The 13,368-nt window shown below is 31.2% G+C and overlaps 3 protein-coding genes and 2 pseudogenes across 3 annotated transcripts; 1 reads left to right on the forward strand and 4 right to left on the reverse strand.

The window, feature by feature from the left end:
* Positions 1-13,368, forward strand: part of LOC132029947 (uncharacterized protein At4g15970-like) — an 81,718-nt pseudogene that overhangs the window by 11,585 nt on the left and 56,765 nt on the right.
* Positions 1,764-2,283, reverse strand: LOC132029948 (uncharacterized). Its single transcript, XM_059419372.1, has one exon. The coding sequence runs from the start codon at positions 2,048-2,050 to the stop codon at positions 1,778-1,780; it is 273 nt and encodes a 90-aa protein (XP_059275355.1). The 5' UTR covers positions 2,051-2,283; the 3' UTR covers positions 1,764-1,777.
* Positions 3,608-4,138, reverse strand: LOC132029953 (uncharacterized). The gene has a single exon (XM_059419375.1). It carries the CDS (start codon positions 4,026-4,028, stop codon positions 3,771-3,773), a length of 258 nt encoding a protein of 85 aa, XP_059275358.1. The 5' UTR covers positions 4,029-4,138; the 3' UTR covers positions 3,608-3,770.
* LOC132029952 (uncharacterized) lies at positions 8,367-8,918 on the reverse strand (annotated as a pseudogene).
* Positions 11,924-12,575, reverse strand: LOC132029957 (uncharacterized). The gene has a single exon (XM_059419379.1). The coding sequence runs from the start codon at positions 12,411-12,413 to the stop codon at positions 12,159-12,161; it is 255 nt and encodes an 84-aa protein (XP_059275362.1). The 5' UTR covers positions 12,414-12,575; the 3' UTR covers positions 11,924-12,158.

Consider the following 13,368-nt stretch of genomic DNA (forward strand, 5'->3'; position numbering starts at 1 on the left):
TTAAATTTTTTTAAACACCGGCTCCACTATTGAGCCTCTCACTAGCATACTGATATTCAAATTTCATGGAGATTCAGCTGCTTTAATATTTTCTTTTAGATAATCATATGCGTAAGTGATTGTGATAAAGCATGGAGTATATAATTGGGAATGAATGGTTAAACAAATCTGAGGACTAGAACCGCTGGTTTCTTCATAAATCAATGGTTTCATAAGGAAACAAAATAGAGCACAAGTGGTGAAGCCTCTAGGCCTACATGCATTGTTTTTCCAATTCAGAAGACAAGTACAACATAAATCATTGAAATTCAATAAGACCGTACCACAGTAAGCCCCAAATCTTTTATCCATACATATACATAACTTTTACACGCACCTCTGTCTATAAGTCAGCGTTACATACAGGTTTGGTGGCAGTAGGCATGGTACTACGCGATCACGTAGGATAATTTATTGTAGAAAAAAAAGTATATTCATTGGCCGCGTTGCTCGGCCCTTGTTAGCTGAGATCATGGGGTGTGGGAGGCTCTTACTTGGTTAAAAGGCGATTCGGTACAACGAGGCTTATTGGCGATAGTCTACTCGTGAAGCAAGCTCTAAAAGAAAATTTGGTGAATTACTCTTATTTTGATGCTTTAGTGTTTGATTGTAAAACTCTTCTCAAAGAGCTACAAATCAGCGAATTAGGTTGCTCATTGTCTTGCTAGAGCATTTGCTTCTATGTCTGGTTCGATGGAATGGAATACTATTCCTCCGTCTCTCATTACCGATGTACTCGCGTTTGACTTGATTAATGCATGATGAAAAAATTGTTTAAAAAAAAAAAAAAAAGGACGGCGTTACAATATTAGTTACGGGCTTGATTGAGCTCACTTTTTTGGTTCAAACTTAATATTTCTCTTAAAATTTATTAAATACATACAAATATTAATTTAAAAATTAAGAGTAAAATTCGGAGTCGCATAACGAATCGATTCACACTTTATACGTTTAAAGCTTCTACCTCTGTATGTTTAGAGCTCGCCCAATAATTCTATGTAAATTATGTATCAAATTCCTTAATTAATACCGTTGAGTATAAATGAACATAGAGAAAGGATATCAAAAGCAGAACAATTTAAATTCTATTAATCTTTTGAGCTGGGTTACAAACATTGTTTAAAATGATTGATTGAAAAAAATTAAGTAGCAAATTTTGAAGTAAGAGCAAACTTACACTAAGAGGCTACGTACCAAACCAATGAAATCAAGCCCCTCATTAGTCATTATTACATTTGTACATTTGCCTGTAAAGGTCAAAAATTGAAAATTTAATGGCCATAGATTTTAAATATTTTTTTATTTTATTTAAAATTTATGAAGTTAAAACGAAGCTGTGTGTTTGGTTATACTTTTGTTAAAAAGAAAGAAAATATAGCACTTTATTTAAAATTGATGAAGATTCATGCATGGAGCATTTTTTCAAACTTGAAATCCAACAAATTCAATGACCGAACAATAATTTTAAAATAAATTGAAAAACTATTCCGAACGAGAAAAAGTAAATCATTCTCGTGGCCAAACAGGTCCAAAATATACGAAACGAAGCTAAACATGGTAAATTGATGGAAAGCGTCAAAACTGCAAATTTCGCATAGTTCATCAGAGAAGTGAGTCAAGAAATGTGGACTAGAAAAAAGTTCTATTAATATTGACAAGGCAATTGAGCCTCAAGTTCTAGAAGTTACTTCTTCAATCATACATCCGGTTGGCCTTTCATGTCTTTAATTGTTGGAATTCAATTGGGACCCCAACAGCTCAAATACATAACTTTCCTAAGAGACTCTTCAGATTTCTTCACCTTCTCCTTCAATTCTAATTTGTTTGTAGAAACCAATGAAGAAGATTGAGAAGAGAGCTTCTTGGCTTGTGAATATGACCGTAAATTGTTCTTGGCGTGTTGATGTACGGCTCTGATGGTGTGGTTCCACCTACAAACTCCTTGATCTTTTAGTGCCTCTACTACTCCCAAGCTCACTGCTGTAACCCATGCCCTGCTTGTTGAACTCATTTTTCAATCTTGATTCTTTAAACTTTTAGGCTAAGTTTGTGAAGGTTTAATTTGCTTAAGAAGGCTAGTGCTTTTACAAAGACTTGGTTTTTATGTTGGTTGAATTACTTAGGATGGATGATCACATCTATTGTTATATATAGGTAAGTGCTCAATAAAACTAGTGGCTTTGGCTGTGCTGTTTGTGGTTTTGGAACATGGTTTTCCAATTTTGGAGTGAGGTGTGCGTTTATGAATGTACGTTTCTACCCCTTTCATATACTTTTTCGTCATGTTAATTATGAAGGTAAAGTTGGCACTTCAATTATTTTTTACTACTGTACACTTGGAGAGTGGAGGATTGATTGGAAGGAGCGCACTGATTTTTGGAGTGACATGTTCTGATGTGCATTAGGACAAAATAAATAAGCAAATAAATAAAGAAAACTTTTAACAAAGATGCACACGGATTGGCGAGATTAAAGAAAACCCGCTTGCGCCCAAACCATGGGAAAGAATCTTGAAAATGAAACCACATATATTTTGGAGTGACGTGCTTTCCACAAATCCCACTGTCACACGATTGAACATAAATGTTAGTTGTATGAGTATTAAAAATCTTATCTTGTTCCTAAAAATGTTACTTCCTCAGTCCAATATTACTTGTTTTATGTATTAAAATAGTTGTCTATTTTTACTTATTCAATATTTAGAAAATTAAGAGATAATTTATTATTTTATATTTATTTTATTTTTATTATTAATTATTGGATTAAAAAATTCAAGAAATTCATATTGGTTATGAATTTTTAAAATATTTTTGAGTGATTTTAATCATTACATGACTTAATAATAATTAGAGATGATAGAATAAAATTGTCATTCTAATTTATGGCTCCTTAAAGAATGTGTCAAATCAATACAAGATAAATAAAAATGGACAAATTGAGTAATAAATTTATGGTAAATTTAAAAATTTGTCATGCCTGAGGAGACTTAAAAATGAAATAGTGATATTTTGATCAAAGCTGTCTGCTTAGCAAGCCGTGAATCTTGCGATTATGGTCTTCACTTCGCGATTTACTTTGTTTTAGGTGATAAAGCTGTTTAACAAGGAATCAGCGAAAGGTCAAAAGTTTTGTACAACAAGTTCTTGTTAAGAAAACATATGTGTGCTTAAAAGTTTTGACCCATTTTTGATTTTGTACTTTTTTCTTTTTCTTCCTCTGCTCGTCATTATTATTTAATGTCATCTTGATTTTACATCAAGATCAGGACATCAAGTTATCGAAATATCAACACTATATTGCAGTTTCATATAATTTTCGAAAGATTTCGAAATACAAGGGCCCTATATTTACAATCATAATACTGTACTACATTTCCTATATTATGGCTTTTCCGCTTGAAAAATATTCAGGTCTACAAAAATGATCAATTTGATTTGATTTAACTTGATCTTTTATGTTACAACAGAGAAGAGGGTAACCATCAGAGAATAAATGCTCCTTCAATTTGCTGAATGATATACTATTTATATGTTTCGGATCATAAAATAAATAGTACTCAGTATTCATCCAACATATCAACAGCATTTCATAGGTCATAGTTTGTCAAAGATATCGAAATACATGGCTCTCTTGAGGTGGAATGCCATTCAATATTCTATTTACAATCATAGCCCTACATTCTTTTTCTCTCCAGCTCTACAAAAATTACAGTAAGATTCTGCAAAGAAACTTCAATTGGGACCCCAACAGCTCAAGTACATAACTGTCCTCAAAGACTCTTCAGATTGTTTTGCCTTGTCGCTCCTTGCAATAAGTGAAGAAGAAGAAGAAAGTTTCTTAGCTTGAGAGTAAGATCTCAAGTTATTCTTTGTGTGTTGTGCCAAAGACCTCAATGGGTAATTCCATCTACACAATCCAACTTGATCTTTTAAGGCTTCAACTGCTCCAACACTGGCTGCTACTATCCACGCTCTCCTGCTTGAACTCATTTGATTTAATTTCTTCTAAAATTAACCCCTTTTTTTCTGCTTTGGTTTTGATGTATGAATTGGTTATGTGGTCTTTTGATTGCTAGTCAATTTTGATGATTTTGAATATGATGTTTGGGGTTTGAGGCAAAAGCCGAATTTATAGAATGTATTGAGAGATCAGAAATTTGAGGAAGTTGTTGGAGAGTGATAAACCAGTGTCTCTCTCTGGCAAACTGTGTGCTTTGGACAGTTATGCTGCCAGTGTGGTTTTCTAGTTATCTTATCCTTTACAAAAGGGAAATTTATTTATTTATTTATTCTTTGTTTATTAGAGGAAAAGACAAAGGGGGTGGAACGTAGCCTTCGTTTACTGAAGTTTTTGGAGCTTTGAACCTGGATGGTTCCAATTTTTTCTTCTTTTTGCGGATATTTGTGCTGTTCATTCCCGAAATTATGATAAGTTTTAGTTTTTTTTTTTTTTTTTTTCCGTATCTCTTAATATTAATTGTTTAACCTTTAACTTTGAAATGTATCCTTTTTTTTAAATCATTCAATTGTTCATGTATTACGATAAATTAATATTCTTACTATTACTTTATATTTAAGGTAAGGTAATATAATTCAAAAAAGCGGAAAATTTCATAAATCTACTTGCCTGTTAAAAAAAATTTCATAAATCAATACAACGCTTTTTGATCACAAAAATATCCTTAAATTACTTTTTAGGTCTAAAAATACCCTTAAGGTTTGTTTTTTTGGCTCAAATATCTCGAATAACAAGTTAAAATTAACTCTTTTAAAAAGCCAAATGGCATTTTGTAATTGGTCAATAATAAAATTTGTAATTTAAAAAAAAAATCGATTTAAAAAAAAAATCTGATTTTAAAAAAAAATTCCGATTTTTTTAAAAATTCAAAATTTAAAAAATTAAAGTAATTGGTCAATAATAAAATTCGGTAAATTTAAAAAAAAATCAGTTAAAAAAAATTCCCGAATTTTTTTTTAAAAATTCCGTAATTTAAAAATTCCGTAATTGGTCAAAAAAAAATTCCGGTTAAAAAAAATTCCAGATTTTTTAAAAAATTGTAATTGGTCAAAAAAAAATTCAGTTTTCTTAAAAATTAGTAATTGGTCAAAAAAAATTCAGTTTTTTTTTTAAAAATTCCGTAATTGGTCAATAATAAAATTCCGTGATTTAAAAAAATCAGTTTTAAAAAAATTCCGTTTTTTTTTTAAAGTACGGAATTTTATTATTGACCAATTACAAAATGCCATTTGGCTTTTTAAAAAAGTTAATTTTAACTTGTTAGTTTGAGGGTATATTTGAGTAAAAACAAACTTAAGGGTATTTTTAACCAAAAATGGAAGGAGCATTTATGGCCTTTTTGAATAGGTTAGGGGTATTTATGAGCACTTTTCTATTCAAAAAATAATCTAAAGTATAACAGTTTAAAACTACAACTTACCAAACATTGAGGGATCAAAGTGTGACATTATCCTTTTTCTCGTTTTTATACTCAAATCATATGCCTTCAATTTTAGCATTACTTTCAAAGTAAATTATGCATTAGTGTTTTAAAAAGCGGGGGCATTTTACTTAGTAGAGGCGAGACGTAAAGTACATAAATCTTGTAATTTTTAATTTATAATATAGTAAAAAATACTACAATAACACAAAAATTATATATAAAAAAAAGAATGCATTAATAGTTTAAAAAACTATTAAAAAATGTTTAAAGAAACTCATAGAAAATGAAACTTCTAACATGATTTTACAAGTATAAATAATGCAATGATATAAAACTATTATCAGATGCAAATTAACTCTAACATCTTACTTCAAACAATTGAAAAATCACATTTTTAAAAATACATTACTATCACACATACAATTTTACCTCTCTCGAAGAAAATAATCAATAAACTCTATTTGTATTATAATTAAAACATCACTTCTTCATGATTAAAAGCAAAATTACTTTCAAATGGAGAAATAATAAAAAATATGATAATTTTGAGACATATGACAAAAATATGAAGGACAATGATAAGTGAAGATGTAAAATTCGGGTATCTATTTATAAAATAAATATATTACTATTCACCCTCATGGTGTTCTCAATTAGTAAGTATGCAATTCTACGGCTTGTTATTTGAGTTATTCTTAATCTTCTTATTTCTATAGATGAGAAAAACTATTAAGCATCATTTTATTAAAGAATTATGAGGTCAAAAGTATTAACTAAGGAATTTGACACACAATTTGTAGAAGAGCATTAAGCAAGCCCACGAGTGTTGGGCGTTAGGCGTGTTTAGGGCGTACGATTAAGGGCGCTTAGAGCGTAAGCCTCACATATAGCGATGCGTTTTTACCTTTTATGCGCCGGGTCCCAAAAAATCGCCTTTTATAATCTTGATATATACTATGTAATTTACTTCCACTAAAAAGAAAATAATCAATAAACTTTATCATATTATATTTAAAAAATCACTCCCTCATGTATAAAATAAAATTACTTTCAAATAGCAAAATAATAAACTATGATAATTTTGAGACAAAGGACAAAAACGTGAAGATGTAAAATTCGGCTATTTATTTTTAAAAAAAATGTTAAGTGGTATTCGCTCTCACGGTGTTCTCAAATAGTAAATATGATATTATGATATGTTATTTGTGTTACTCTCAATTGCCTTATTTCTATAGATGAAGAATAACATTAAGCACCATTCATTTAATAAAAAATTATGAGGGTCAATAATATTAACTAAAGAATCCACAATTTCTTAAGCAAGCTCTGTTTCGGACGTGAGCCTCGTTCTGCTAACGAGTCCCAAAAAGCGCATTTTAAAAGGGGAAATCTACATGGCATAACTAACTATGGTACATATTTATATTTAGTAGCTATAGTTTAGATTAATTACATCTTATAGCTAAGAGTAGTATGATAAATACAATTAATAGCTACATATATATTTAAAGTAGAATACTCTCTTATTATTATTATTTATAATTTTTGTTAATCTTACGCGTTTCTCGCTCCTTCTCGCTCTCGGTAGCGGACTCGTGAATCGAGCCTAGGTCATCTTCTCCGTGAGCGTCCTCCAGGACGCTCTCTCTCTTCTCCCTCGTTTTGACGTATAATAAAATCGGTTGTATTCGGATCCGAACACGTGGACATCGGTGGAACACATCCTTACACCGTCTCATTTTTTCCATCTCCGTAGTGCATATACGCAACCTGCAATATCCTAAACTCACCATTTTTAACGTCAAATCTGCCTTTGTGAGTGGATTAGATGCTTTACTTAGTTGTAATAATGAGCTGAGAATAATGAGTATTAGGAATAGTTTTATTGACTTGGAAGAATTCTTCATCAAGCTTGTTCTTGTCCACTGCCATTTGAGAAGAAGGGGAATGGTAATTGCCCTTCAAGTGGCTGTGGGTTTAGGGAAATCCGACCAGTGTATCTATGTTTTATGTATTCAAATTTTAGTGTATGACTTGCCTTCTAAAAAAAATTGTATGTAACAAGTTGAATACAATATTTTTTGTATTTATGTTGTTTGAATACGATTTTTAAATACGATAAAGTGAATACAATGTAAAAGTAGCTATAGATGAATACAATTTGAGTTGAATACATTTGACATTAATCTGGTGAGTTGAATACGTATGACTTGAATACGATTAAAAGAATTTTTTGAAATTTTTTTATTTTATTCATGAATACAAAGCAGTTTATGAATACGTGAGACATTTTTTGAATACTGGGGGAAGCTGTAGGCTACTTGATGTAAATATTAAAGCTAATGACAAGAAATTTTTTAAACCCAAAGTGTAATCATTTATGTAAAATTCCCTTTTAAAAAACTGTTATGCACCTATGCCTTCCAATTTTAGCGTTACTTTCCAAGCGAAATTATGCACCTTCTTCCAATTTCAGCATTACTTTTATGCATTCTGATCCGTTGAAACATATTTTTCCTTCAAGTTCACGGCCACAGATAGTTTTACTTACTCTTCCTCTCTCCTTTTTAGGTGTTGGGGAAGGGAAAATAGAGAGAGATTACAGCTTGAGAATTCGAACTCATATTGGTAAGAGTTCAGGTAGCAAAGCTACTAGATCTCACTAGTTTACTTCGTTTTTTTTTTTTTTTGTTCGTTTATTTGTTTCAAGACGCCCATTAAGGAAACGCCAGTTCTGACCTCCAATCCTCCCTTCCAGTGCTTTAAGGCGTTAGACCAATTTTTATAATGGGGCATAAGTTAAGAATTGTTGAATAAATCCTTAATTCATAGCACTACCTAACCAAAATAAGCTTATAAATTATCAAAAGTTGAAAAGTACTTATGATTCAGACAACGCAATTGAGTATAATTTCCAGAAATTTTGGATTACAGAAATGTTCTTTCCACAGGTGTTGACAGGGCAATTTAGCCCAAGCTCTAAAAGTCCTCTCATGTTTTACAATATTGTCAGAGACTATACATGTACTAAATCTGACTGCTAATTAGGATCTGATCAATTGGGACCCCAACAGCTCAAATACATAACTTTCCTAAGAGACTCCTCAGACTGCCTCACCTTCTTCGATTCTAATTTATTTGCAGAAACCAAAGAAGAAGATTGAAAGAGAGCTTCTTGGCTTGTGAATATGACCGTAGATTATTCTTGGTGTGCTGATATACGGCTCTGATTGTGTGATTCCACCTACATATTCCTTGATCTTTCAGTGCCTCTACCACTCCCAAGCTCACTGCTGTAGCCCATGCCCTGCTTGTTGAACTCATTCTTTTCTAATATGATATTAATTCTTGAAAAAACTTGGTTATGTTTGTGAAGGTTTAATTTTGCTGAAATAGGCTTAGAAAGACTTGTATGACTTGTTGATCTAAACTCTAAAAACGTGCGCGTGTATATTGTGCTTGTTGAGAAAACAAGAGGCTTTTGGCTGTACTTCCTGTGGTTTTGGAGCATGGTTTCTGGACTGTGGAAGTACATTTCTGCCCTTCCATATAGCTTTTAATGATAAGTATTGAAGAGGGTGTAATTGGTATTTCAATTATTATGTATTTTTCATGATCACAATTATGGGCTGAGGTTGGTTGGTCGAAAGAGCACACAGAATTTGGAGATGTTGTTTGGTCTACTTGCTAGATTGAAGACACGTACAGTGACATGTGCTGATGTGTCGAATGCCAGTAATGATAGGCAGATAAGATAAACAAATAAAGAAGTGAATTGTAGGTATGGGGCACACGGTTAGCTTAGTAGGCGTTTGGCCATTAATTTTGAAATACATGATTTCAAATGAACGTTTGGTTAAATTTTTAGTCATGATTTAAAATGGTAATTTGAAATTGGAATTGAAAAAAATATGGTTTAGGGTTTGAAAGAATAGTTTGAATTTTTTTAAATATAAAATTTAACCTATAAGTTAATATTTTATAAAAAAAAAGACCCTTAAATTAGTAAATATTTTTAACAAATTATCCCGATTAATTATTTACCAATCTCATTAACTTCCACCAACCTTTATTTATGTCTACCAACCTTTAATTTATGTGGGTAGATTATATTAAATAGTAGTTACATTACTATTCATGTTAAATTTCGATTTTATTGAAGTAAAGTTTGATTAATTGATGTTGCATTTTTAAAAAGCCTTCTAATAGTGTACTAATTTTGTTATAAACTATAATTTGCTCATTTTTAACATTGTATAAGAATTGAGAATGTTTTGATAATTTTCACAATTGTGAGGTTTTAATGTCTATAAGAGAAAATAGAAAGTTTAAAATATCAAATTATATTCATTCATTATTTGAATGTATAAAGTTTAAAGCTTTATAAAAACGTAGATTGAAAAAAATCCACTTGCGCCCAAGGTCCCAAACCATGGGAAAGATCCTTGAAAATGAAACCACCAAAATATTTGGAGTTACGTACATTTAGCGAAGCGTTTGGCGTGAAAACCAAATATTTTTTCACTTTATTTAATATTTTGGAGTTAAGTTGTCTTTTCTTATAATTTTTGTAAAGAATATTTAGTTGTTTGAATGTATTAAAAGTGAAAATAAATTTTTTGGTGTTTTTCAAATTTGATAATTTTTAATGCCAAACGTTGATTTCCAAATAAAGTGAAAAAGTTTTTCGGGAAAAAAGTAAAAAACTTTCATGGCCAAACGGGCCTTATATGATATAAAACTACAAAGATCAAATTAAACGTTTGGACTAGTAGAAATCTTTTTCTTGCCCCAATACGATCCTATTGTTATATAAAGCAAATAAAATTACCAAAAAATTATATTGCCTTTATTTAATTAGGCCAAATACGTAATTATAAAATTGTTACAATTTTCCATGTAAATCTTGCAATTAAGGGCATACTTATTAGACGGTTTGTAGTAGATTTAGAATGTGCCAATTGAGCACCTAATGATGACATGGCAAGAGAATGTGGATCTAACTCTTATTAGGCGCGTGAACTGGCGTAACTTCCAAACAACATTTTTTTTCCTAATCCAAATAAATCTTATTTTCCAAATCACCATCTCGGTTAAACCTGTAACCCTTCAACACCACCGTCTCCACCATTATTTCTCTTTTATCTTTTAAATACAAACATGAGATAAAAATCTAATCAAAAGAAAGTGTCATTAGGATATTAATAACATGTGTTTGTCGGTTGGGAGATCAATTTTAATGTGATAATTTGAGATATTGAGAGGTCTTTGCTTTCATGCGTTGCTAGCATTCTAGCACTTGTGCAATGAGCATTTTCGCTCAATTTTTAGAAGTTACATAGGTAGTTCAATAAATTTTGCTCGATGTCAATATTTGGAACCATAGTTGTTCGGTCATACGAATAAAGGATGAAAATTGAGAAATTGTAGAATTGGGTGGGGCGAAATAGAGAGTAGATCTCGAAAGCAATCTTTGGCTCAAAAAGTAAATGAATGTAACATCAATTTATGGGGTTGGAAATTAAAAAAAGAAAAAGCAAAGAAGTAAAGAGGTACAAGTATTGTTTCCTTGAAGATGAAGATATAGTATTACTTAGGTGGTTTGTGGTGGAACTCGATAAATTCTATGCGGAAAAATGAAGAAAAGATTTTTGTGGGAATTAAATGTGAAGAAGAAAGAACAAAAAAAAAAAAATAGCCACGTGCTACCCTTTCATTTGTTTGTTGCCACATAGGTAGCATGTTTAACTTTCGCGCTTTATTTTTTCTGGAAGACTGAAATAAGGTGCTCAATTAGCACATTCTAAATATACTACAAGTGTCTAATAGGTCATGTCGTTAATTGAAGAGTCTAAATGAAAAATTGTGGCAAATTCTGGAAGCTGCCTATGGGCTATGGCCTTTAATTAAAATGAAGTCTAAAAATAGAACTAATAACAAGTCCTTGATCATCTCACAAAGATATAGAGCAATTACAAAAATATAAAAACATAGTGACAAAAACCTCATGTTGGTTAAGGAAATGTACCTTAAAGAATGGGGTAACCGGATAAACCTTTTTTGCCCTGTGCTGACGTAGAATTCTAACTTTTAACTAATTGAATGAAATTGAGTTTACAGAGGGAGCAAACACTCTGTCTTCGCTGAGGGTATATTAAGCTGATACAGAGGAACCTTATCTTTGTTTATGATCGTTTTCGGAGTACCGATGTGTGCAAATTAATTGACATATGGCTGGTTCAAAGTACTGTTGTAATCAAATTAAGTCGGTATGCAACTTGTTCACTCAATTTACATTTAATCTTTTAAGATGTGTTCTTCCTTCTTAGTTTCATTCAAATCAGCACCACCTGAGATGAGACTTCTTTACCATATTTCTTGGTTATTCATTTGTGTAATCGGATTTTTTTTTTTTTAAATAGTAGTATTGGCAAGCATATCGAATTGATGCAGAGTACTAATCGATCTTTCATATCATAATTCCATCAAAATATCTACAGTACTTCATAATTTCATGTGTCATTCTTCGAATGATTCGAAATAATGCATGCTTCTCTAAAGATGGCATGACTTAAACTCTATTTACAATCATAGCATACATTTTTTTTTCTTTTTTCTTTCTGTCTATCGAAAATCTTTGGGTCTTCAAAAATGACAATGAAGATACCTAGAGAAGAGATCAATTGGGACCCCAACAGCTCAAGTACATAACTGTCCTCAAAGACTCTTCAGATTGTTTTGCCTTGTCGCTCCTTGCAATAAGTGAAGAAGAAGAAAGTTTCTTAGCTTGAGAGTAAGATCTCAAGTTATTCTTTGTGTGTTGTGCCAAAGACCTCAATGGGTAATTCCATCTACACAATCCAACTTGATCTTTTAAGGCTTCAACTGTTCCAACACTGGCTGCTACTATCCACGCTCTCCTGCTTGAACTCATTTTGATTTAATTTCTTCTAAAAGAATTGAACTCTGTTTTTCTGCTTTGATTTTGATATATGAATTGATTCTCTGGTCTTTTGATTGCTAGTAAATTTGATGATTTTGAGTATGAGGTTTAGAGTTTGGGGCAAGGCTGAACTTATAGGAATGTATTGAGAGAGGAGGACGTTGTGGAAGTTGTTGGAGAGTAATAAACCAATGTCTCTCTTTGGCAAACTGTGTGCTTGGACAGTTATGGTGCCAGTGGTTTTCTAGTTATTTTTATCCTATAGAAAAGCGAAATTTATTTATTTATTGATTTCTTTGTTTATTAGAGGAAAGGGTGGACCCTAACTTAAGTTTACTGAAGTTTTGGAGCTTTGAACCTGGAAGGTTCCAATCTTTTTTTTTTTTTTTTTTTTTTTTTTGCTCTTTAATCTCTGAAATTATGAAATTTATAGTTTTCCTTTAAATATTTGTTTAATTATCTAACCTTCACTTATTGAAATACGCCTTTTTCTTTTGCAATATTATTGCATAGTTGAAGAAGATGATGACAAATGGCTCCGAGGAAGTCCTTTGCACAAGTGTGCTGTTAAGTGTTAACATGATAGTGTTTCTCGGCTTCAATAGAAATATGACAAGTGTGTTCTCATTGCACTAAAAAATATGACACATGTAATATTTTTGCTAACGATACAATTTTTTTTTTTTTTTACTATTTATCTCATCTGATAAGTGGGATAAATAACATCAAGTTTGTTAGGATAAGAGGCCAGGGTTAAAACTGAGATTAAAATGGTTAAAATATTTATTCCAGATTAAATAAATATTTTTAATCAAATAAAGTATAAATTCAATTTCAAACTTAATTCTTAATTTTCATGACCCAAACGACCCCTTACAACTCTTAGGTGCCGTTTGGTTATAAATACCCAAAACAAATTCACTTTTTTGGAAATTTTGAAGTTGGA

This window comes from Lycium ferocissimum, chromosome 9, assembly GCF_029784015.1.
Source record: "Lycium ferocissimum isolate CSIRO_LF1 chromosome 9, AGI_CSIRO_Lferr_CH_V1, whole genome shotgun sequence".
NCBI classification, from domain to species: Eukaryota; Viridiplantae; Streptophyta; class Magnoliopsida; order Solanales; family Solanaceae; genus Lycium; species Lycium ferocissimum.